Here is a 27,961-nt window from a genome sequence, read left to right on the forward strand (position 1 = left end):
CAACGGCTAACCTGAAGGACCATCAATGCCAACAAGTATACCTATAGAGATGGAAATGGAGGACAGCCAGAAAGTTAGAGGAACGTTTAAAAAGAAAGGTAAGGCAAATTGGCTTACATAAAGTACCTGCAAACACTAATACGTGACTGGGTAGCTGCAGATGTGATCACACTGCCCGCATGACCAGATATAGGTGATACCACAGTGACTGCCTTTATGTTGAAAATAGACCTATGTACGTTTCACGAATGATCAATATTTCAAGGGTTACATCTGCATCAAAGCGGACAACCTTACATAATTAGCTGGTCTCTAATTAAAATGTCTGCACTGTGCAAAAGATGAGGCTAGGCAAGTAAGATAGCTCTATACGAAGGGAGCCAGTGGGAGTTCCCCCTAGAATATCAAAACCAGATCCATTTTCTCCCTATTTAATAGTATACTAGCAAAACAATTAAAATAGAAATTGCAGCAGATTATTGTTATGGTTATCTAACCAGACCGATAAATAATACTCCCCGTTTAAAGAAGGCGGTTTTAAAATTGATCTTACCCTATTTATGCATTTATGTCGAGGTCCACGGCACGCTATTGCCTGGCAACAGGTCAAAACACATGAAGCAGACTGATAGTTGACCGGTAAATAGACATTTGAACCCTTAAAAGTGCGATAATAATTTACGTGGAGCAGAACTATGCCTGACAGGGCATATAAATCATTTACAGTATAAATATTGTGCCGTCGCTTCAAACCGACAAAAATTTACGATGGGACCGATAGTGTTTTTATAAAATGTTTTCGCTTTTGTATTCCAAAACCTTGCGCAAAACAAATTTTGAATTATTAAATATGACTTTTCAATTTTCATATATAAATATCATATTCGGAACATTTCGTTATTTTCAAATGACTGATGCATAAATTTAATTTATTTCAGTGAATATGCTAGTTTACTCTTGCAACACAAAATCATCCATACGCTTATTGGTTGTTGCACTCCCCAATGGCTTAGTGTCATTTAATGCATAAACAGGGCGTGGGCCATTCACTTGGCACCTCGCGAAAGACGGATAAGCCAACTGACAAAATTGTCACCTCAACTGTCGCGATTTTAGAACTGCACACATCCAAGGCAAGCAACGTTAAATTCTGCCTTCGGCTCACTCTTCTTGAAGATCAGCAGCAAGGTGAGCAAAACCAACTAACAAGTATAGGATTTTATCGCTAATAATAGAATTCAGCTGTATCTTAACCGACTTCAAATGCAGTATGTGCTGAAGCCCTCAGATTTCACGGAATGCACAACATCATATAGTATCTTGAGTTGCAGCTTAGTTGCTTGCCGTCATGACAGCAATATTCATTTTACATCGTTTCTTTAACCATACTGCGAATAGGTCTACTTTGAAGTACATGAAATAAGGAACAAGCTCTAATCCAACCAAGCATTTTTTGCAGATGAAGTATACGTGTACATATTTTAGCTCACATGTTCACAGAGGTGAGCTAATGTCGCAACGATGTATGTCCGTCCGTGTGTCTGTGTGCTTTTGTCCGTGTGCCCGATATCTCAAAACGGCTTAACAGAACAGACTCAGATGGATTCTGTTTGAGAATGGCAAGAACTAATTAGTTTTTTGGTGTGTGTGGCTATCATATTTCACGCTTATTTGAACAGTTAATGATTTTAGAATAAACGGACATACAATGAAAACGGCAAAACATGTAGATATGAGATTTGCTACAATTGTTGATCACACAAGGATTTATCCGCCATGAAAAACGTAAAGTTGTTACATAAAAGTTAATTGCTTATTTGCATATTTGATGAGGTTTATTAATTAGGGATATATCTTAATTGACTTGACCAAAGTTGATGAAACCTACTATGTACATTGAAGATACTACGATACAACATTATTGGAAGTCATTAAGCATTTTTACTTAAGCAAATTCTTAATTTACATATTTAATAAATTTTCCTAATTAGGGATATATATCTTGATTAACTTGATCAAAGTTGGCAAAACATGGTATGTGTATTGATGATATTAGGTAAAACAATATTGAAAGTCATTCAGCATGTTTTCTTGAGCTATTCACTAATGTCCATATTTAATTAATTGTCCCAATTAGGGATATAAGACTAGAGGGACTTTAAACAAAGTTTATGAAACTTGCTATGTGTATTGATGAGACAATTACGTTGTATAAGTTGAAGATATTTGGCATTTCCATGTTAGCTAATTTATAATTTGTATATGTAATGAGCCTTCACACTTTGGCATATATAGCTTGAAGGACTTGACCATACAATGACAGCAGTCATATAAATTATTTCGACTAATTACATATTTATATACTTAATGAACTTTGGAATTAATCTGTTATGAATATTGCTCATGATGTTGATCATAACACTTTCAATGAAGTTGCAAACATATGGTAAAAGTTTTCATTCACAGACACCGACTGAAACACATGAGCATTTTCAGTTCATATCTGGTTCACATTTGTAGTCGTGCCATTTGCTTTGCACTTAAGGATGATAAATACCAAATCGTTCATTTTTCTGTCAAATTTTCAAAATTCTCTGAGAATACGCTTTGAAGTAAGACCCAGAATTGAGATGTGTCGCCAGTTCAAGATAAGGGATGGTTTCCATGTAATTCACGATTTTTAAAAATCAAAACAAATGCACGTGGCTATCCCGGTTAAATCGGGGAGCTTTTGTAAACATTGAGGACACATTTGCATTGCTATTTCCATAATCCATCTTGAGTGACACAGCGTTGCGTTGCACTAGCTAATTTACATAATGACGTGCTGTGACTTCTCCAAACACCTGGATTACTTTCGTCTGTAAACAATAAACCGTAATTAAATGTTTGTCGAAGCCTAGTCCAATAAACAAGTATTCGTACAGTTCCAGACATAGTCTACACCAGAGAGCAAGTCATTTTTCTTAGTGTGGTCAAGATATCGTGTCAACGACGATTTCTCAGCAGTGCGACGTTTTATCACTCTTTGCTTAGGGTTGGTCGGAGCCTGCACACGCCGCTTTACAGTGGTTGACGTCTTTTTCGCAATATTAGATAAACAATTACACAGTGTTCATTCTAGGATTTAAAAACAACGGGCCACTGTTGGCCCCAACTCCTGTCCCAAGGGGGCCATTTTAGAAAATCGGGGGCCATCATCATCACACATGTAAAAACCTTGAATTTTCTGCAGAAAATACAATAGTCTATCAAGTCAAGAAAAGGAGAATACTGGAGATCAGGCGCCCCGTAACCAACCAAGCCTACTGCAAAGTTGTCCCTTGTACGTACGCAACAGGCCCAATAATGGCAACAGCAAACCGTTTGGTTTGATTCAATTGTTTACGTAACTTATGTGATGAATTATTGATATGTCGGACTTGAACAACTGTACACATTGCTAAGGACTGTGATTTTGACTGTGGAAACGATCATGATCAAAGCTTAGCGCACCGGTAGGATTTCTCCGAGAGTGGCCGTCGATTTGCACGCATCGACAATTAGGCTACTCATACACTGATATAGCACGAGACTGTAACCCGTACGACCTAAATAAAGTGATCGATACATCAACTTTTAAACATAACTCGTATGTATTAGCAAATTTACGATCATTGGTTCTGGCCAAAGGGTTTTACACAGCGGTGTTGTTCTATGCAAAGACCTGGCTACTCTGGAAAACGAGATGTGTCCGACCTAAAATGTGTTGCTCTTCAAAACGATCATAGATGTTTTCCTTGCAGTGTTCAACGTTTCGTTTGTAAGGACGGTAGACGTTGCAAACGCTTCAATTTAAGGGACTGCCCGATCATCCTGGGTTCATCAACTATACCGGCGTTAAAAATCCGAGTGTCGACTAGCTTTCCACCTTTACGCAGAGGCCAGTGCCGTTGTTTTATATTCATCGGCCATGCCACATGCGTACGGCTCCAAAACACCGTTGCCCCTACATCAGTCCTTTCTACCCAGCTTCCTATGTACCACCATATATGCTGTAGTGGGTATTTAATTGCAAAGGTTGATAGGTAACTGAATCGTTTTACATGTCACACTATGACTGAGGTAATGACCTTCGGGGAGCTACGCGAATGTATGAACTACGTGAACTCTGCGTGATCGACCCATTCATATAATGTTGCGCCCTTAGTGGCGCGTCAAACGTAGAAATGAGGGCCATTCGAGATTTTATTGCGCAATGGCGCGTCCTAGAATAACTTTGCAATTAGTGCGATAGTACGCGCTGTCAAGTCTACGGTTCTGCAATGTCTATATAGCGTGTGAGGGGAGTGTGATCTGGGGAACGCAAACAAGCTTATCTGAATATGAAATTAGGACACGCCCGCTATCAGTAATGACTGCTGACGTCATTGTTTTTCCCTCTGAAGCCATTCGCTGTGGCGATGTATCGACACGCAAGGCTCTAAAAATTGGTAGTTTTCTGCGATTTATTTTATTTTCCTGGGACTTTTTCTCTGAACAACTGTTATTCCCGGCCGACATCATCACTTGGTAACAAAGTATGCCCGTGTTGAGGCTCGTGCACGTCTAATTATCAAATGCCGTAGCGTAGAAGTATCAAAACATGTTTTTTGCGTTTTTCTCGACTTCAATGTGTGAATGAAGTACCCTTCTTTGGCACCTCGTCAATTCGCGCTCACAAACACTAGCTGCTTGAAATGCACACCGTCCACGGAAACATAATGAACTCAAAACCCGTGTCTGGGATTTCCTTTACATGCCTTTGTTATTTTTTAATGCGCTCTTAAAGGTGTTGGACGAAGGTGCTTTTCAAGGAATTTTAATTATCACGCCATATAATTTGAATGGAGCCTCCGAGAAAAAATCGCAGACACAGTTTTGAAGGATATTGTCAAGGCTTGTCAATGAAGAAATTCCAACCGGAAATCTTGCAGCGTGTTTGCATAAGGCCGGGAAAACCGGTTTTTGGAAGGTTCAGCAAAACGCTTGTCACGTGACTCTTATGCAAATAATGACCGTGCACTGTGCTTGGTCGGATAGCTCTATATCAGGGCTTTTAGAAAATATATACTTTATTGGGGTTTGGGACATGTTCAATTAAGAAAAAAATAAAAATCTGAAAGTGTCTAAAAGGTATTTATCATCCTTAAGTTGGCATAAGCAATTTCGGGTGAGTACGTATATTAGGGAAATTTTTAAACCGAAATTAAAACGTTCAACCACATCGTCACAGTCTTATTGAAAATATTTTGCAAACATAAGTTACAGCAGATGTAAACATCCTAGAAAATGCAAAAGATTGAACTAATATGGCGCTATCAGGAAGGATAGACAAATTTATCTCAGGTATGAATTAGAACCGTAGTCTAAGTTTGCCATTATTTTTGTGTGAATAGAAATTATACCAAACGTTGTAATGTTTATCCCCTAATCGACAGTATTAATGTAAATAGTGAATAACTCCATCAGCTTTAAGTAATTGGGGTTATGTTTGCTTCGCCCGGAGGTATAGATAGGGCTGAGAACCATTGAAAATATATTATACTGTGCATTCATGGCTATTATGCTGTCCCTTGCAAGCAACATAAATTATGATGATAGCGTTGGTATGAACTGCTTTTCAACACCTTGCGTACAGCAAATTTTGAATTATTAAATGCGGTTGATGAATGTTCATATATTAGTGTCATATTCGGAACATTCCTTTACCTTCAAGTGACTGATGTATGAATTTATTTTATTTCAATGATTATTTTTGTTTTCTCTGCCAACACAATATCGATAGGTATTGGTTTTTTGCCCTCTTCAATTGCTTAGTGTCTTTTAATGCATAAACAGGGTGTGGTAAATTCATTTGACACCTCGTTAAAGACGGACTCGCCAATTGACAAATTGTCACCTAAAAGGTCGCGATTTTAGAACTGCAGACATCAAAGGCAAGCAAATGAGATTGTGCCTACAGCTCACCCTTCTTGATGGTTAGCAGCGAGGTGAGGAAAACCAACTAGCAACTATGGGATTTAATCGTTATTAATAAAATTCAGCTGTATCTGTTACTTTGTCTGTACCTACTTCAAATGCAGTTGTATGCATTAATCATACGCTCGAGTCCTAAGATTTCGCGTAATGCACTACATCATATCTAAAGTTGCTGCTTATTTGCTATGCCACCATAGCGACAATGTTCATTCTCCATTTTATTTAACTATAGAGGTCTACTTTTGCCCAGTAAAGCGATATATTCATTGCTCTTATAAAGTTTGCATGCGATGTATGATAGCGAGTATATGTGAGTGCGAGTGCTTCATACAGCGTGTTGAGGGGTCGCAGTCAAAATTATCTCGGTTATTATATCAGTCTTTTGAAGGCTGGGGATATAGCCGAGCGGTTTTGACCGTGACTTGGTGCCTATGTTGTGACTACGTTATGCAAGCTATTTCAAGCAAGCATTCCTCGCAGATGAAGCATGCGACTACATATTGTTCGTGTTCGTAGTAGTGTCATTTGCACTGCACTTTAGTTGACATAAACAATTTTAGGTAAGTGCGTATAATGAGTAAATATTGTAACCGAAATTAAAACGTTCCGCTACTTCGTCGCAGTCTTATAAAAGATATTTTGCAAACATAACTTAGAGCAGGTGTAAACACCCTAGAAAATGCAAAAGACTGAACAAAATTGGCCCAATCTGGAAGAGTAGACAAATATATTTCAGTTATGATTTCGACCTGTAATCTTAGCTGGTCCACATTTTTGTGACCATAGCAATATACAACGACGTGGTGCTAATGTGTATCCTGTAATCGATAGAAGTTTATGTAATTAGTGAGCTACGCCGTGCGCTTCAAGTCAGTGAGGTTATAATTTTTATTTGCTTTGCCTGGGGCTGTGGGGCTGGTAACCATTGAAAAGATACGATGGCTTGGTCACTTTAATTCTCCCAGTACATTTTAATTGAAACCTGTCCCACGATATGTTTTTGGTCAACAATCAAACTATTGTGCCCAAAGCGCTAGGCTGCCAGCATTGTCCTAGAATCCTTGGAATACATTGCTTTGCAAAGTAAAGTATTAATAACTCAATGTGCCAGCTGTATTTCCCGCTATATGTCTAGCAATCATAAACTGAGACTGGTTTTGTCTGATGCCTGTTTAATATTAAACATTGTTCAGACTTTGTTTAAAACATCACTGATAATGAAAATGTACAAGACCAGATTAGACTCCAGGAAAGACAGTGGCAAAATATCCAGATTTCGACATATACCATCAGAGTCAGCACTTAACATTGTAACACTTTGGTCAAACCTACCAATATGTCATCAATTTGTTTCATACCATACAATGTAAATAACGCTAGCGGGTAGGAAAAAGATGTCTACTGTATTTCCTTTATTCCCAAATGTGTTAATGTTTATTTGATGTTTGTGTGAATGGTTATCACATTTTAGATTATATCTAAGAATTTCAAACAGATATCCTCGAAATATCTTTTGGCATATTCTGCGTTTAAATTCGAGTTCCTATGTAACAGATACAGAAGTAATATACAAGCGATGTGTTGCTGTGTAATTTTCAGAAACTACATGTGAAACAAAACATCGCTACCTGCACATTTACCAAACATTACCATCAAAATTCAACGTTAGACATATTAAAGGCAAGAGATATTTGCATTAATATAGCCTTGGTTTTATTTATTTATTTATTTATTTATTTATTTATTTATTTATTTATTTATTTTTAAATTATTTATTCACAACGATACTTTCAAATAGGTTGCCTGTTCTGGATTTGGATATATGTAATAACACTGACAAATGATGAGGCTTGTCAGGCTTAAATGCACCATCAATCCTCAAAACCCATAACAGTATTGTCAAACCTTGATTCATGCATTCTTTAAGTTTTCCTTTTACTCCATTGTAGATACATTAAGTATGTCGTTTTAACGTTTTCATGTTCCTGAAACTGAAAGTTCGCGTAAAAGAAGTCACATTTGACCTAAAGGAGAACTGAAGAGCCTAATTTGTGTACAAGTTAAGACCAAGATCAGAAAGATCAGTAAATCAGAAATATTCACAAAGGAAGACTGCTGTGAAGGCAGTGTTGTTTTTAATCTGCTCTCAATATCTTTAGCGAGCTTCATCTTCATCTGATATGTTATTTAAGTGGCTTTCAAGATTGTACTAGAGAATATCAAGAAACGTATCATGCTGAGTGCATCATTATATCTGTTACGCTTATTCTGTTCTCGGCGAAATGGCTTAGATTTTCGTTAAGGAAAACTTTATCATGCAAATTAGCCTCGATTATGTTTGTTGATGGTATCGACATGGAAAATGTAGTCATCTGCCTTTGCCCTTTGCTGAAACTTTTGCATGAAATTTCGTTTTATAATACAGATATGTCACCAATTGCAGCGGCCCATAGATTAATTTAGCAAATGTGGCTGATAAAATTTGTTTAAAATGAAGATGGTTCTGCTTCATATTATTTTAAACGCACTACGTTTGTGTGATCGTTATCAAAAAATACCGTTATCAGAGGTATACGTAGCGTCATTGACCAGGGCTTGCAAGGTACATAAGGAAAAATGTATGCTGTTTACCATTAACGTAGACCCGATCATTCATGCCACAAACATGAACATTATGACAGGTATTATGCTTGGCCTATCCATCCTGTTTAATTAACATACGGCTAAGTGCTTTATCAAGTGTAATTGTAACACGCAAATATGCATGTCAAAAAAATGACAACTCTGCTGCTCCGGTAATTAAATAAATTATCATATATTTTTGGAGCGGAAAAGGGTCGAAGAACGAGATATGTCAAGTAACACATAAGAAAACCTTGATCTATTCTCTTGGAGTTACCGGTAATATAAATATATGGTCACGAGCAACAACAAAGGAGACACATCCCCAACGGCGCCGTAACGACGGTAAGAATAGAACAATGATAGGGTAACATTATCTACGCCGACGCTTTGGAAACATCCGTCATGAGATGTTGACGTTACGTTCAATTTCAACCCTTGAAAACAAGTGAAAAGCTACCTGTCGAATAGCGAGAAAATTGCTAACACATTAATCCTTTGATATTTGATGTAATTTCATTTTAAATTTATAGTTATAAATTGGCCAATATGGCTTATTTCATTTTCACGAAGATGAAGGCACGTGGCGGACGGATACTTCAATCTCCATTCTCTATTGGAACGATATTACACAAATATCGAAAGTTTGGGAATCGTTATGTTTTATGTGCGCAGAGAGAGGGTAATAGGATAGACGGATATATGCATGCATGTGTGTGAGTTTATGAAGTACATATAAGCTTACCTTTTATGTTTGTTCATCGACGGTTGGTCGAGTTTCAATGACATTGCAAATTCAGCCGCTGTGATCGATAAAAACTGGATACATGAGGATCGCGTTACCATTACATAATTCAACCTATGGATAAACCTGTTTACGAACTTCTTCGCATTACATCGGTTTCAATTACAGGTCTTATGTGGCTTTTTTGAGACAAGTAGATTGGAAAGCGTAGTACTTTAATTCAATTTTTCATTTTTGCAAAAAAAAAAGAATAGATTACCGAACAAAAATCATCCATGGGGCTCATAGTCTTTGTAGAATTTTTGTCTTTTTATGTGCTGCAGCCAATGACTTCGGTTTCAGTCGCTGAACTTGCTTAACACGTCTCGAGTTGGATGTTTGCGTCGCCTGGTACATGTTTCAGTTTCAGAACCAATTTGCATGAATTTCCATAATAACGCCGTTGTAATAAAACTTAAACTTAATTTTTTATCAAAAGCTGAATTTCAGGGATTTGTTGCGTACCGTTATGGACTTAAATAGACCAGAACGATACAGCTGAAAATGTTTCCATCAACTTGCTGTAAAATCTGTCTATCTTCCCAATTTTGTCGTTGAAGCTAAATACATGTACACAATCCTTCTCAGGGTCTATTGTTTTAATTTATAACCCCTTTAGGCTTACACGGCAAGGTTTGTATATCTAAACATTGACTTTGCTACTTGAGCACTTCTGTCGACGTCGTGATGATTTCACATCTTTGCCTCAAAAGTGAAGTGCATTTCACCAATATATCATATGATAGAAGGGATGAAATATACATTTGACGATTCCGAATACAATAGTCGAGTTTAATAATGTAGATAAAAATATATCTTCGGAAGATGAGTTTATTTAATGACTTCGACGGATTGCCTTTAGGGTTCTGTCTACCGCCACCACGGCGTTATCTTAGATACACTAAATCTTTCATCAACAATAGTCTTCTACGTCACAGGCGTCAGGTCAAAACTTTGCGATGAAGTCACGTGAGATTGACTTGAGGAACAGTGAACAGTTTGCTGAATACAATACTTTTTAACGAAAATCAAGTATGAAAATTGTTATTCTGTTTTATGAGGAGGTCATAAACTTGGATGCTAATACTTCACACAACTCACGCTGACATATATTATGTTGATTTGCTTGCAGGTCTTGCTTTTGTGACGACATGATGCGCAGTGTCGAGTTTCATTTGCGTTGAACGTCTGTGCTGATCCTGAAAACTCCGAGATGACAGAGCTACATATCTAGCCGCTGACATTTTCACTTCGAAGATTTCATACACTCTGCAAAATAAGACATGGCCAGTGAAAATTATACAAACCATTCATCAGATTATCTTAACTATCTTGAAGCTTTTCTGCGAGAATTTATACGAAATAAGACCTTACGCAGAGAACAACAACAAGAGGAACACCAACCAGGTCCAACAGAACAAAACCTTGAGATCACCACATACGAAGAAATGGCTCTTTCCTTTGAATGGAGAACGACCTTAATTTGTGCATTCAGTGTTAATATCGCACTGTCTATCGTAGGAAACATCGGAGTCATCATTGTACTACTCGTAGGTCGATCTAAAACGGTCTTGAACAGGTTTCTGATAAACCTTGCTGTCGCTGATTTGACGATGGCCATATTCTGTATGCCGTTTACTTTTCCTACTATCATGTATGGACATTGGATATTCAGCGCTGGTATGTGCCCGACAGTCATATTCCTACAACACGTAAGTAAACTTCCCCATTTTGTGCTCTATAACGTTAAGTTTATGTCACATATCGTAAACGCGTCAGGCATTTCTTTTCATACTAAATATATAGACATATATGAGCTATCTGTCTTAGATACTATGTGCTATCTGTCTGAGATCTATCCTACAAAATATATGACCAAAAGTTGTCCATCATTTAGGTTTTTGTGATCTGTCGGTTCCTCTAACATACCAGTTTTTCTGCTTTCATTATATGACACAATGTTCATGGTACTGTAAAGTGATGTACCGATCGCGATTTCATACAACTGAGCATTCACTATACCTTTACCGGACAAAGGGAACGTGTAAACGATTAAATTACTGAGGAATAGAGATCGAAATACTCGAATCAGCAGTCCATTTTAACGACAACGATGTGTAATGTTTAATTACCCGGCTGGTCGATATACCATGCGATTTTCATGTTAGTTTCATGCTTTCTTACATTCCATCGTCTGAGCTTGGTGTTTTGTGTAAACAAACAAAACACTATTTATTCTCTTATATATCAGTGAAACAATCATTCGGAGGCATACTGAACCATTATCTCGTGAATCTTGATACGTTAGTCTTGAATTTAGCGTGAAAAACGTTTCACGAACACTAGCATGCGAGATTTACATTCGTATGTGATATGGTGATGATGATAGCCATGTCCAGTGGGTGCATTTACGAGTGGTCTAGTTTTTCTTATAATGTCGTAATTAATGGCGACAAGGTCATTTTTCCCTTGCTATAACTTGCAGGTTAATGAGAATGGAACAGACTCCTTATGTATTTTCAAATTCGTATTCTCAATTAAAGGTTCACTATCCACACGACAATTACGGGAAAATGTTTTAAAGGCGAATTAACGTGACTTTCATGTCCAAGTCTCTTACTCATTAATATTCATAGAGTGATGTAATGTAAATAATTTCAAGTGCGAAAACATAATTCATATTACTCAATTTCATAAACCTTGTGATCTTCAGTTTGACAGACGGACGGACGGACGAACACAGACCGACAGACAGACAGACAGACAGACAGACAGACAGACAGACTTCATTTCCCCTTTGTCTCATTTAATATGATTGGAACGTAACGTACCTTTAGGCTATGGTCTTAGGCTGTATTGACGTTTGAAGAGTAATATTTGTATTAATGGCGACAATTGAAGATGGGCTCAGAACGTTCAAATTAACAGCCAAGATGTATCAGCGTTGATTATTTCTAGCTTCTCTAACAGGTCAAGTTTGCTATATTTGCTACTTTCAGAGTAACTCAATGCTCTGGCAATAATCGACCATGTCACATCAGGCTATTCCTTGTTTTTAAAAGAACAAATTAACTTTGATAATTCAATACTATTTTCATATGTCTTGTTATGTAAACATTGCATGTGATTAGCAAAGCGAGTCTTGAAGGTGTTATCGTTGAGGCCCGGTATCGATTCTTGTTGAACCTCTGGACCTACAGTCAACTTTTCAACGGAATTGTAGATTTATCCCGGCAATAACATACAGCGATCATCAATCTCTATGCTGGTTTCTTGCGATCATTCTTCTTGGGCGATCTAATTATGCTGGCTTAATTCCCCAAGCAGCTACAGCTCACTGTACAATTACATTAAATGAGAAGCATCGATTACCTTGGTCTATTCTATTGAATAACTATGGCCTCAAGTCGGCTGTCACTATACGGATGAAGAAAGAAACAAAGAGCCAATCTCTACTTCTAGTTTTAGTGATATGGCATTAGAATTCTACTCGGCTGGACTTGGTTAGACTCCGAAGGAGAAGGAGAGCTGAATAGTATGGAAACGAGCCGTTCAATATGAATTGCGTGGACGCTCTTCCATTACGTTGAAAGGGTTAAAGACATCATATCTGTACGCGATCGCAAAATAGAAGAATTTCAACTGATTCAATCATAAGACATTATGATTTGGCGACAGTTGATAACTTTGTTTTTAGAGGACACGGCAAACATTCAAGAGATTGTTTACTTTTACGCTAGACGTTTGCGGTATAACGTTTAATGCATTATGGTACATTATTCTTGTTATTCCAACTATTCTTTTTACTCTAACGCAAAAGCAGTGTTCAATGCAGTGTAGAATAGCAACGTAACGATACAATTTAGAAGCTTTGAAGTATTTTTCGAACGCGTGGTAATCCGCAAGGTTCTTCGGGCAAAAATTTCATCCCATGGAGGTACAAGTCGCCCTACTCAGTCTTTATTCGATCAATTTGTATATTTGCGTCGTATTTTCATGTTTGAATGGTATTGTTGTATGGCTTAGGCAAGCCTTTAGTAAAAATAACTTTAATATTCCAACCTTGACGTCCTATTTTGAGAAGTTTGCAGATCAAAGTTTTCTACATCACAGTGTGCTAAGCTCACCAGTTTTTATACTTCAAGTTTTTTTTTTAATCAAAGTTGAATTTTTATATAACATTTGTAGAGCTAGGATATTAGCTTAAAAACTTTATTTGTGAACACACCACCGCTAAGTTGATGAAAGACAGGAGGGTTTATTGCAAAAAGGAGAACGTAAACGCCAACAAAGTATATAATAGAGCAAAAGATGAAACGGCAAAAATAAAGCAGTAAAGGGCATAGAACTAGTGCCCTCGCAGATCTCAAACTAAGTACTGTCAAAACTTACAATACAAAACAGTCAAAATATAAGTAGCAAACTAACCTACAATAAAATATGAGCAAAATATATGGGAGAGGGCCCCTTCAGTCAAGCAACCGAGCAATGGTCATTGGTGACCTTGGGGTCAAGGTCTGAATGACCTTGATGATGAATCCATCCTGAGAGGCCGCAATGTGGGAAAGGAGTGGAATTCCCGAGAAATGGGGGTCAGGATGGAATCCAAAGCCCAAACGAAGGAAGCATGACTGGAGTGACCCCCAAAAGGAGGGAAGAAATTGAGAATGATGTTAGTAAAGGGGTTCTCGCACCCAGGGGAACACCGCGGTGGTGATACCCCTGGGGGGAGGGGGTCCTGGGGGACAGGTAAACTGTACGAGCCAAGGTGGAAACGTGATGAACGGAGACGAGGTTCTCGCACCCAAGGGATCACCGCGGTGGTGATACGGCTTGGGGGGAGGGGGTCCCGGGGGACAGGTAAACTGTGCGAGCCCGGGTGGAAACATGTAACGAAGACGAGGTTCTCGCGCCCAAGGGATCACCGCAGTGGTGGTACGGCTTGGGGGGAGGGGGTCCCGGGGACAGGTAAACTGTACGAGCCCGGGTGGAAACATTGAACGAAGACAAGGTTCTCGCACCCAAGGGATCATCATGGTGATGATACGGCTTGGGGGAGGGGGTCCTGGGGGACAGGTAAACTGTGCGAGCCCAGGTGGAAACAACATGGAGGAACGTTAGGTGACAGAACACAGGCGTGGAACACGACGAGACATGTAACGTTTGAGTCATAGTGCAATGGAATGAGGCTGACTGCAATGACGACTAGGCACCCAGTGAGTCCAGAAATAAACAGGGTGGTGCCATGAGAATTAGGAGGCTAGCCGTTGAAAAGCATGACGCAAGGAAGTTTCTGATGTTCTTATTTAAAGTCGATAGCAATTGCTGGACCATCTGCCCAATGTCTGGATCAGGTGGTCTGGAATTTGTGATGCTGCGGCTGAAGTGGCTGCTCCAATGCGGAAGGAATGGCCGGCGAAGAAATCTGGTCGAAGGCCGATACGTGATAAAACAGTCCGCAGAAATGTTGTGAACGTGTTGCGGTCTAAAGATGTTCTTTCTGGCAGGAGGAAAAAGGGTTCGGATGCACTTGGACACATAGCTTGACGGACAGACATGAAGCGAAGTAGTGTGGAAACAGGACAGATTGCGGTACCCGTGGGGAAGAGGCGCAGGTTGAAGCTGCGGCGAAATTGGTCAGTTTTTGATGACTTCAGTCGTACTGACAGACAGGAGACTTGTCCGTTGGATGCAGTGGTGGTAACGTCCCCGAAGCAGAGGTTACGCTGGGGGTCAAACTTATGGGTGGTGGATGTGAACTCGCTACAGCGTAGAAACCCGAAGAAGGCAAGGAGGAATGCCGATTGCAACAGAAGGTCTACGTATGGGCCGAATAATCCTTCGTTGAGGATGTTGCACATGCGCCGGAGAATGTCGGCTGTAATGGGGAGGCGTGGTCTTGTGCTTGAGCCTTGTACACGGTGGATCCCCTTGAGAACATTCTTGAGGCGTGGGTGAGGTTGGCCGTATTCTGACACGAGGGGATTGCGATGGCCATTCATAATGTAATAGGAGCGTATTCCCGCTAGATACAGTTTGGTAGTGGACAATTTCAGGTGACGGAAGGTGGCACAGTGGGAAACAAAAAGACTAAAAGCTCTTCGGAAACATCAGGCAGAGACGTTGAACTCACTGGAACGTCTGACAACGAGCAGAAAGTGAGTTCAACGTCTCTGCCTGATGTGTCCGAAGAGCTTTTAGTCTTTTTCTGAGCTGGTATGGCATGAACTCAGCGGCTGAATGAATGAATGAATGAATTAATTGGAGCGATGAGACAAAGGCTTGATTATGTAGTGTCGTGTGCAAACGTGGCTGATTGGCTGGGAAGGATGATTGATAACAGTCATGGGTAGAAGAGCCGATTGGCTAAGGGGACGACAGTGAAGATGTAAGGAAGGCAGATAGCTAGGTGTAATCACAAAACACATCTGTGATAAAACACAGATTCCACTTGTTAATACAGTATACTAGACGCTGTTTTCATTTCATCGATTAAAACTCCAGTGCCCAATGTTCATTTCATCCGCCAGGCTCCCTGATGATTTTCGTAAACACAGTGTAATCTGTATTGGGATCACTTCGAGAGTTATGGGATGCAGTCTTTCTCATAAAATATAATTAAAACATCGTAGACCACATCGTTTTTACTGTTGTTCTTATCGGTTTTCGAGTCATTAAACTGCAAATAGTTGTAATTCTAAAAATGGCGATAGTAAACCATAGTTTTAGTGCTCAACCATTTGAACATTTTATCTTGTTTTTGATCCGTCATGGTGCGCAGCTGCGTTTGCCTACAACATACTTTTTGCCACCAGTTTATCAGGGAATGAATAAAGAAAACTATCCTTACACACCGAACTGATTTTGTCTGAGGCAGGTGTACTACACGAGTCACACGACAAGAGAATTTGGGAAAAAAGTGCCCTCGATCCTGTATGCATGCTTAAATGGTGAAAACCACCTAAAAGCCTGACTGCCTAACACTAATGATGATTGTTTGGCGGGGTCATGGAAATCAGTTGAAATCAGATTTACAAGACACATCATGATGGTTCTGTTTAAGTTAAACGAACACAAATGCTCTACACATACATGCTACACACACATAGACATTACACAGACACGAACTCAGACTTTTACAATGGCGCAATGGGGGTTATGCATTGATAATAGCATTTTATAAATCGTGATTAGTAGCGTTTTACGTACAGTTTACTCAGCTAGATTGCCTAAATTAAAAGACATGTCAAAACCATTAAGTGCTGCATCTGTATCCATAAGCTCTTAAAAGTCAGCAGAAAAGCAAAGGTTTGAGAAGGCGTCAGAGGCGTTCACCATTTGAATAGTCTACTTGAAAATCGAAAAGTGAGTTCCTCGAATACCGTGTGTCATTTGTACGTTTTGGTTAAAAGCTGATATTAAAATGATTTTTTTTAAAATATGTACATAAGTGTTCAGTGTAATAGTATCGGTTGAGCGTTAAGATGATGCGAATTTTTTGAGTCATTTTCAGTATTAAGGAATACTCTAACGTTCATATCTAGAGGTATCAATATTACATCATAGCCAACTGACGAAGCATATAAAAAAGAGACCTTTTATGAAGGCTTGGAAGTTCAATTAATATCTATCAGACCAATTCAATTAGTATTGAACTCAATGTACAGACTTTAAATTAATCAGATAATTATAAATTAACCGATCAATTCAACAAAGTTTATATAGTGCCATAATAATAAAAACTGTCTTTTGCTTTATTACGCTCTATTGCTAAACCAAATTGTATGTTATGGAGTACATGTGTGTTTTCAGTTTTCATTTTAAAGTTTTCAAGTTTTGGGATCCTCGATGTCGAATTGTAGTGCATTAGCTAGTTTAGTTGCAGCCTATGAAAATGTTTGGCCACCATAGGTGATGGTTTTGTAGATTATAAATGTTAAACGTTTCTTTGTGGATGAACGGATTGTACGAGTTGGAATATAGGGCTTTGGTAGAATTCAGATGTATGCAGGACTCCGGTTGTAAATAGCCTTTAAATTTAATAGCAAAATGTTGTAGTCAATCCTGAGACGGTTATTCATGACATTTTGATGCAAATAGTTAAGACCAAAGAAGGACACTTTCAGCTTGAAAAATGCAATGAACTTGTTTGTAATTTTGATGCAAATAAGTCGTGGATGCTAGATACGAAAATCAATCAAGGGTCAAAGTTACATTCTTTCCATTGGAAATTTATGATACGTAGGGTGACAACTGATCTGAGATTATTGTATTGTGCAATTAAATAGATATAAACAACGATATAAGGTTTGTATAATTGCCAGATTTATATGAAAATCTGTTTACGATATTTTTGAAAAATACTAAAACTGTCACTGCATTTTAAAATTATTGTAGGATGGATCGAAATGAAAATAACAATAGGCAAATTAGTAAATTTGCCTATTTTATTTCGAAAACGGGCTATACATGAATGCAATACCTGAAATTTAAAATACTTCTGCCATCCACAATAGTAATAAAAATGAGCTTTTATAGAAAGCTCGAGAACAAAGCATCAAGGTTTTAAGTGATGTGTTATGTGAAATATTTCATTTCGTAAATTGTAAGTTAAATGTATAAGTTATTTTACTGAAGTCAAATAAACATGTAAATGAAACAAAAGTGAAATACAATCTATACATATGATGTACTGCATGCTTAGAATAACAAATATGGAATTAGTCAGCTTTCTTAAATGGTAGCTTGATCCAAATATATACCTTTTCCATTTTTCTTACCTCAAGGTATCTGTTTTTGTGAGTGTCTACACATTGGCTATCATTGGCATCGATCGATACATGGCCATAATGTGGCCCCTGAAGGCAAGAGTGACCAAAAACAGAGTGAAAGTCCTGATAGCATCAATATGGTTGGCTTCAGTGCCGTTGGGATCTGTACAAGCTGCGTATGCTCAAGCAAAACCATTCAACTACGGAGAGGAAGTTGTCTACCTGTGCACCGAATGGTGGCCCTCAACAGCCGCTGAAACAGTACATGAAATATGTATTGTTTTAATAACATACTGCTTGCCATTGTCAGCTCTCCTTTTTGCATACTTCAGGATTGGGAGAAAATTGTGGGGAAGAAAACCTCCTGGTAATCCAGACAGACAAAGGGACAAAATGTATTATAATAACAAGAAGAAGGTAGGAATACATGACCGTTTTTCTTACCTTCCAAAAATTACTTTTATAGCTAAATGTAATTACCGACCGTCCTACCTACCTACCTACCTACCTACCTATGTACAAAAATAAGTATACAAAATACACACATACATACATACACACATACATACATACATACATACATACATACATACATACATACATACATACATACATACATACACACACACACACACACACACACACACACACACACACACACATACATACATACATACATACATACATACATACATACATACATACATACGTCCTGTTCGCGATATGATCGGAGGGTAAACGCATACATACATACATACATACATACATACATACATACATACATACATACATACATACATACATACATACATACATACATACATACATACATACATACATACTGTAAGAAGGACCTTTCACCATTTATTTTTTGTCATAGGCATGACTTATTCATATGGTAAAACGGAGATATAGGTAGACAGTAAATTGATGTTATAGAGAAGTAAAATGTGCAATAGCCTCCATCCAAACTGCCTAAAACTGCTAAACGGGCGGTAATTTCTATTCCACCGACAGGTGATCAAGATGTTGATCGTTGTTGTTCTAATATTCACTGTGTGCTGGCTGCCTCTTCAAGTGTTCAACTTAATTGAGATGTTCTCACCGTACATTTTTGATGATCACGATCGGCAGAATACGCTGAGGAAAGTCAATGCCTGTGTCCTGTGGCTTGCGATGTCAAACAGTTTTATGAATCCCATCATCTATACGTTCTTAAATGACACTTTTCGGGTAGGTACATTCTTATTGTTTCATCGTAGCATCGTGTTGTAGAGGGGAAAGAGTACAAAATTTGGTTGCTCAGGGTTACTCTTAGAATATTTGAATATCCGTTTCTTTTAAATCTCATACTGGTATACTTGCGCTTAAAGAAACGAACACCGTAGCTATTTACATATTTTAACGACGTGGCATTCCTAATCGTTTATCTTATATAAAACAGAAGGAGAATGCAAGATATCTCAATTTTCATATATCTCAAGACAATGGAACCAACTTTAAATTCAACGAGCCACGGAGTCGTTTTGGAGTGACCAATCACGTCCACGTGATGTGAAATCTGAAATCTTTTGTTGAAAATTCGTAGAGTAACTATAAAATTGTGCCTATTGCTTTTATTCCTTCTCCATTCCACAAATGTAATATTCAAACAGGTCAACTCATAATAGATTATCACGTGTAGGTTTGACCCTTTTGGTTTGACCCGAAGAACGCGAGTGCGCTTGATCGGAGCTGACACCGCCGTTAGTTCAGATCAAACGAACGATAAAGGGCGCGCGCGTCGGGTCAAAACAATGGTGTCAAACCCTTATGCGAGAGCCAATTATGAGTTGACCTTATTGAATATTAAATTTCAGAGTATAGAAGGGATAAAGGCAGTGTTCACGATTTTATAGTTATTGTTACAGATTTCAGACGTTACATCACCTGGACGTGATTGGCCACGCCAAACGACAACTTGACCTATTGAATTTACAGTTGGTTCCATTGTCTTGCAATATATGAAAACTGGGATATCTTGCATCTCCGGTCTGTTTCATTCAAGATAAAAGACCAAAGGCTTGCGCATTATTACGATTAAAATAATGGAAATTACAAATCGAAAATGTCAAAACAAATGTTTTAGAATTAAGTATCACAGAATCAGAAGCGGTGGACGCAACTTGCCACGGATTCTCCCCCTCCCTTTTTGTTTACTTATTAAATGTCAGATTCCGTGTTGTCTAATACTGTCTAATACGGCTGTTTGAGTGATAAAACTAAAATAAAATATTTACTTAAAGACAGTAAACAGCTGTTGCAACTATAAGATTAGATGACAGAAAAGTCTTTCAGCGCAAAATTAAAAGCTCTTCTAATAAAAACAAATTTTATCTTCAATAACGCCGACATTTTACCGTCTAGTCCCGGTTATACATTTTATTTGTGTAAGAAAAGGGCTCGAGTGGAATATTTTCTTCACCTGCGTAATCATTCCCAGCTACTTATCGTGTTGGCGTTTGCTTTAGTACATATTTCATTTATATATTCATGTATGTATACATGATTTATCTCTTTTACTTGACGGCTTGAAATTCCCATGTGCGGTTTAGTCAAGAAGTCGTTATCTTCTTCCTTTCATCGAGTCAGATGACTTTTTATGTACCCTCTTCGCTCTAATCATGATGTAATACCTTATGCAACGTACAATGTCCTTCAACCTTTCCGTGATTGTTTACCAGGAGGGGTGGAAACCGTCGCGGTAATCGATTTTGATCAGCGAAAGTGTATAATTATGGAAGTGGAGTCGTCGTGCAAAAAGATTGCTACTACTACGTAACATCGCAAGTCTAGGTCAAGAGTAAGACCCACTACAGAAAATATTACAAAAGAGGTGATTGCTATTAAAAAAATTAAACGTAATAAACTTACACGCAATATACTTACTTCGTATATTAATTTTGACACAAGGCTATTGAGACCCAACAACTTTTGGAATACCTATTTACATCAATTGGTGATGTGGAAAGGTTGCTTTTTGAAAACTACTTTCTCCATCAAGACATGAATCATGAATCCACTCAGGGGTATTATTTTTATTATTTCAAGTGGAAAATACAGAAACACGAACATTTTTTCTTGTATGTTTTCACAAAAAACAGTAATACTCGTAGTCTGTGGGCCGAACTCTAAAAAAGGCTCTAGAAATTGAATTTCGTTCAGAGGATCTTTTATCTACAAGATGTCAGCTGAAAATGATTGTTCATAATACACTAATTTTAAAAAGTGAATTTTCAAGAAAAATGTAAGCTTCAGGAATGAGATTTTTGACCAAAAATTGAGGTTTTCTCTATTTTTTGGTGAAAATGAAGAAATCTGCATTGTTACATTGTAAATTAATTTCACTGAAATATTTCTCTGCGGTATCATGAAAAAAAGTTCACAAAAGTACTTAAATGGTCAAAATATTGACTAAAATTGCTGATTTGACCAAAAATTGCCTTTTTTACCCCAGAATCAGACACCTGTATAGAAGCATTGTTTGTGGCTTAATAACCACTTTTTGTTCCTGTAGTCTAAGTAAGAGATGTATAGTAATTGACTTACATGTGAAACCTCTGACTTTTTACCAAAATTGATGTTATTTCACCCAAATTCAGGTTTCCTATATTTTTTGGTTTAAATTAAAAAATCTGCATCCATATATTGTAAATTATGTTTAATGAAGTATTTTTCCATGTTGTTGAGATATATGCACTCAGAACTGCTTTAATGGTCAAAATATTCATAAAACTAACCAAAAATTGCCTTTTTTACCCCGAACCCAGACATCTGTGTAGAAGCATTCTCTGTGGCAAAATAGCAAACATTTCATTTATGTTTTCTCAGTTTAAGTAATACTTGATGTAATTCTATCAATTTAGTCTATGAATTTAGTGTAATATATTTTTAAATTGCTGAATAGAGCTTCGTATGTTTTAAACAACAACTGTGATTTCATTCACATTGCAGGTATACAGAATGTTAGTTCATTCAGGATCCCTGTCAATGTCTGAACAGCTGTCATCACTTTCATCTTCTACACATTTATTTTGCTCCTTTGTGTATGTGTTTGTACAGGAAACATACTGACACAACTCAGTGCACGGCAATTCCACTTCTCTACACGAACATCTTGAAGAGCATCCAGACTTCTTGCATTTACAGCTTACAAAATTGATGATAGAATCTGGTGCAGGGGGAAATGACATCCACTGGATTGATAACTCTGAGTCTTGCACTATCCGTCCATGTCCATGTGGGCTAGGTGCATCCATTTTGGCTTGCAAACATAGCCTGTAGATTGCTGTTTGGTAGTTTGCACGCTGTGTATGCAATTTCAGACTGTCTTTGTTTGGAGGGAGGGCACCATCATTTTGTGAACCAAGATGAAAGCAATTGTATCTTGCTTCATTCACATCACTACATTTATCTTGACCATACAATCCACACAAATGACTCAATTTGTGTGGAATGTATCAGTGTAAGTATCACTCATTAGCAGCATATTTGCCATCTTCTTCTTGCCCTTGCCTCTGAAAGCACTTACACTGTCGCAACCTGAAAACACATGAAGACCAACAAGAGCCTGTGCAGTTTCATCTCCCAAGGCCTCTGTTATTTTGTTGATATGTATTATCTGACCATTTTTGCTGGTTTGATGTAGGAACAGCTTGCTTTGTAATTGATGAGCGCAACTCACAGCTAACATGAAGACATCTGTATCAGGACCGCAAATGACAATGTTGTCTACCTAGTACCTCCCTTGAACTGCAGAACTTGCAGTGTCCTTTGCTTTGACTTTGTGATTGTAACTTGAGTAGATTGGTTTCTGTCAGTTCCATTAGAGTCATCTCCATGGCTCCTCTGAATGATAATACCATTTGTATTGTGAGTTGTTCCTTTCCCTTGAAAGGTAAAGTGAGATGGAAACAACTGTTGTGAACCATAACAAAATAAAATACAAATTGTGTGTGACTTTCATCGTAGTCATTGTGACAAAACTTGAAGTAAAAACTGTCATTAGTTACATTTTCACAATCATTTTAAGGCACATCCTCCCTCAATGACCAATATCTTGTATGAGAAATAATAAATAGACTCAACCTACCACTGAGAGTTTCTTCACCGAAATCATTATTGTCCTACACCAGTGTCGTGAATACTTCTTGACAAAATCCTGGTGGAAAGCCGTCACCTTGAAGTTGCTGAATAGCCAGTGCTGTGTCATGCTCTAGTACTTGTGAGTGTGAAACACAGTGCCCTAAACCATTGAGTAATCCTATCAATGATGAAGATCCAGTCACATGACGACCTGCCATACCAAGTGACAAATGTTTAGAGGTGAGTTTCCGTCCTTGAGATGACAAGGAAATGATATCCTGACAAATTGACAACAACTTCTGTTCAGCATCAGCGGATACTTCAACACGGTCTGTTGGCAGAATGTCCTTTGAAGTGCCAGTACACCATGCCAGGACTTTAAACAGCTTTGTAGGTACAATATCTCTGCTTTGTTCGGTTGTTGTTGGTGTAGGTCTTCTGCCTTTGGAGGCCAACTTTTGACACCTTCCACTTGTTCAAGTAGGTTACATATATGCATTTAAGTGTGCACCATCTCAAGCGTTTCATCTTGACCGTTTTCAGAAATTGTTGTTGTTGACTGTAACTCTACTCCATCTTCTTCGTTGTCAGAATCTGTATAGGTTATGTTCAAAATCTGACTAACCGAGGAAGATTCTTCTTGTTGACATATTATTAGTTCACATTGTCTCATGCCTGGCCGAACAAACATGAACCTGTCACCAAATCTCTTTTGCAGCCTCTTTTTCAAAGATGAAGTCTGATATGTGGATGCATCAGTATCTTCATTGTCCTTGATCATTTTATCAAAGATGTTTCTCAAAACATTCATCTGCATACATTCATTGCCATCAATTAGTCTCTTCTGTACCACTTCCTCGCAAATTTTTTTGAAGGTTGGAGCATACATAATACCACTGTCTTCCTCTGCTTTTTTCTGGTAGGTATATGTTACACACTTGACGTAACTTTGATAGCATGATTTATGATACTTCAATTCAATGCTTACCAAGTCCTGACCACTTATTTGAAGCAGAAGCTTCTCGTCTTTCTTCGATTCAGCAGCTTTAATTAATGTACGTCCGTCAGTTTCACACGACACTAGTTTTTCAAGTGACCTCTTTTGGGTAAAGCGGTCAAGTTTTCGTTTCTCGCCCTTACATAAAATGCATATCGGTGGTAGTATATGTGTACTTCGGCGTTTGGTCGTTGAAATGGCAGTAAAACTAGGATTCGACCTCAGATATCGCTTTGCAGGAGAACCTTGCTCATTGATGTCATGTTTTTCTTCTGCTGATTGAGCTGGTTCATCTGGCACGAGAGTTTTACGCAGCTTGCCTTTCCCTTTACGCTTTTCTGCTTGAGCTAGACGCAGTTTATCTGTGAAACGCTGATAGCATACACGCTGATAGCCCGACTAATCGCGACATTCTAGGTTGAACTGTAGTGCGACTTCCTGCTCCACACTGTCAGAATTCTTCCATATGTTAATACAATGGAGTATTTTTGCCCAAGATTTGTCCGTAAAAGAGCAAATCGGCTCATTTTTCTTTGTTTTGACGGAATGGCATATGCATTCCCTGCTCATAGAGGCAGCCATCTTGCACTGCTTCTAACGTGCGCTGTGATTGGTCAATTGACGCAATCACCAATGACGACGCTTGTTCTTAAACGGGTTAGGTACGGATAATGACCTTTGATACCTATTTGCATACTCTGTAAACTCGTGATTTTTCAGCGAAATTTTGTGCACAATGAAACTTCTTTTTTACTAGAACGTTGGTTTTTCTGTGAAAGGAGAGTAAGGACTCTCTATTTATACACATAATTTGTCGGATAAAACTGCTCTGAAGGTTCTGAAACGATAGACTCGGTCGGCCCACAGACTATCGTGGATGGTAGGCGACTTTTTATAATGTGAAAAAAGAATGAAAAAAACAGTAATAATCGTTAATGGTATGTGACTTTTTATAATGTGAAAAAAGAATGTTATAATTCTAATACATACCTTGAAGTATAAGCCATCATCTTGACAAGTTGCTGCAAGGTATCGGATGATCGGCTGACTGTCTGTTGTATTCACATTTATATTTCTTTCTTTAACTTAAGTTTATTTATATATTATGCGCGTTGTCCCTAGGCTTGGTTCAGTTCGCACACAAAAACAAACAAGCACACTTACAGGTACACACAGAGATACTCTCTCTCTCTCTCTCTCTCTCTCTCTCTCTCTCTCTCTCTCTCTCTCTCTCTCTCTCTCTCTCTCGATAAATTCTAAAACTGTTTTTCTAGGTTGACGTCAAGGAAATAGTTATGCGCTGTGGACTTTGTTGCAGTCCCGAAAAATCACCGTGTACCTGCCAGCGATCCAGGAAACGTTTGTTTTCACTCCCCAATCTGTATTCGAATGGAACTGGCATGTCGACCAACACACGACGAAGGAGCTCAGACTCGCGTCGGCCCAAGCTGTCACTGATTACCAAAGAAAAATCGGACACTTTTGCCGCATAACAACGCAATGACGCCTTTAAGGGGATTCAGCTGCTTGGTTACGAAATAAGACAAGACGTTAGATGTACGTCGAACAGTGCAGCAAATGTTTCCATGAATAGGTCTGCGTTCCATGTTTTCAATATATACTACGTCTGCCTTTCAGCTTTGACTGTCAATATACATTGGTCTTAGTTTATGGTACACCTTGTAGGCCTTTGAATAAGGCGCAACTGCTTCTCTTATTTGCTCATTCATTAGAAGAAGAACAGTATCAATTATCAGTAGCTAGATTGCAAATATACAATTATGATGATTCTATGATAATATACAAGAAAACTCTACAGTTTCGATGGCAAAGTTGATTAGAATATTTTCAGTATCCATACACTCCAGTAAAGTCCCTGAAAGAACATGTATGAGTAAAACCTGATCGCAAAACGGCCTTTCATGCTGTCATCAAACGTGAATTGTCATTGAAAGATTAACGTCACTAGTGCCCTACAGGGCGAGGTGCGAAGAAGAAGCTGCATTTCCAATGTGAGTCGTGAAGTTGGTCTTTACCAAACAGAGTGGCCGTTATTTTCTTCGTATCAATTGGTGTTCAACAATTAACCGTAGATGTACTCTCTCCTGTGATTGTATTAGGTAGCGTAAGGGTGACCTTTTTACTGATCTATAAGTATCTTTGGTGCCATCAATATCGTCATTGTCTAGTGGTATATATTCCCGTTTAATGGTTGAAGAACAACGAGAGTTCAGGATGATTAAAACGAGCCATATCGCAAACCTCGAGAGGGACACACATGTAAGATGCCAACTTGATTCGTACTGTTACTTACTTGAAGTTAGATCAGTCAAATGCATGGCTGACCCAATCTTTTACCTACACCAGCAACTGTGATTTCTATTGGATGCGAGACAATAATAATGTTTGGTGCAAAAGGAATTTTTATATGCTATCTTCACAATTAGGAGAGTCACTACACAAATGAAAGTTTTCGAAAATGCTATGTATCATCACAGACCCTAAAAGTGTTGTATCATAAAGGCGCGCTGACTTAAGTTCAGTAAATAAACCTGTCCTTTGTCATTCTAAAGAATGTGGTACATCAAAATAACGACCAAAGACGTCATACGCTTTTTATTACCTCCGCCCTAGAATTAAACCTTACCTTATTCTCAATCCCATCGACGTTGGAGTTGACGTGGTTGTTCCTCCGAGGAAAGTCATCGATTGATATATTACCCAGTGAGGCAAAGTGGGGCTAAAAGAAATTTTGTCTACATTGATGTAAGTTCAATTCCAACTTTTTCAAAAGGAAGAGTACTCTTTCAGTTCAATGTATATTTAACTTGTATATTTCGCTGGTAACTGTACAATCATTTATAGACTGTCGATTGTTTGACCTCAAATAGTCCTGTAGATTTTCTGGAGAAGTCCTTTGGGTGTTTTTGAATTTTCAGAGACTTTGAGTGTATTGTACGTTGCCAACTGTTTCAAAAATATCTATCGTTAGTGTATAAAATGTCAATTTTCCTCTGAAATAAAATTTGGATAAAAAAGTGCTAAAATATCAGCCAGAAAAGTATTTCTTCCGAAATCATACGACCAATAGGAAAAAACAGCATAAAGTGAACGTACCCTATTCGGTCTTTTCCGATTTAATTGAAGCTGACATTTTGTTTTTATTAACTAATGATAACTATTTTGAAGCATTTTACGCTCCGTAGTATAGGCAACATATCGTTATATTATTCAATGTTAATACTATGAAATGATTTAGAGTGTGCCTTTTATGCGGGCCCTTTTTCGGTCAGTATAATGAGTGCCTAAGAAATCAACAGTGTGATATATCTGTCTTACCTTTATGGGTTCACCAAATTTACTTGATTTGGGGAATGTCAACTGTGTTACTAAAGATGTAACATGCAATGAGATAGATTACTTCTCCTGTAAATTTCACCTTCTACGTATTCACGCGCTATTTGTAAATCAATAAAAAGCACAATCTGTGTGTGCAATAAAAAAGTACAATAGGTATGTTAACAAAAGTCAAACCATGAATCCCTTCAAAGTAAATTGTATAAGCGTTACCCTTACTTGGAGCATCTCCAATAAAACAACTCAGTCCACATTCATACTTTCTAATTCTCATTTATTTGGGAAGAAATCGCTGTGATATACAAT

At 38.1% G+C, this 27,961-nt stretch overlaps 1 protein-coding gene across 1 annotated transcript; it reads left to right on the top strand.

Moving 5' to 3' along the window:
- The first annotated feature begins 1,114 nt into the window (after positions 1 to 1,114).
- LOC139122530 (prolactin-releasing peptide receptor-like) lies at positions 1,115 to 27,909 on the top strand. The gene is made up of 5 exons (XM_070687996.1): positions 1,115 to 1,188; positions 10,539 to 11,118; positions 18,193 to 18,594; positions 19,195 to 19,410; positions 25,573 to 27,909. The coding sequence occupies exons 2-5, from the start codon at positions 10,690 to 10,692 to the stop codon at positions 25,789 to 25,791; spliced, it is 1,266 nt and encodes a 421-aa protein (XP_070544097.1). The 5' UTR covers positions 1,115 to 1,188; positions 10,539 to 10,689; the 3' UTR covers positions 25,792 to 27,909.
- Positions 27,910 to 27,961: the final 52 nt, after the last annotated feature.

Source organism: Ptychodera flava, chromosome 22, assembly GCF_041260155.1.
Source record: "Ptychodera flava strain L36383 chromosome 22, AS_Pfla_20210202, whole genome shotgun sequence".
In the NCBI taxonomy this organism is placed as follows: Eukaryota; Metazoa; Hemichordata; class Enteropneusta; family Ptychoderidae; genus Ptychodera; species Ptychodera flava.

Coding starts and splice junctions, on each gene's coding strand:
- LOC139122530 (XM_070687996.1), top strand. CDS start 10,690: ATGGCCAGTGAAAATTATACAAACCATTCATCAGATTATCTTAACTAT. Junction 11,119..18,192: donor CAGTCATATTCCTACAACAC/GTAAGTAAACTT, acceptor TCTTACCTCAAG/GTATCTGTTTTTGTGAGTGT. Junction 19,411..25,572: donor TCTTAAATGACACTTTTCGG/GTAGGTACATTC, acceptor CTGTTTTTCTAG/GTTGACGTCAAGGAAATAGT.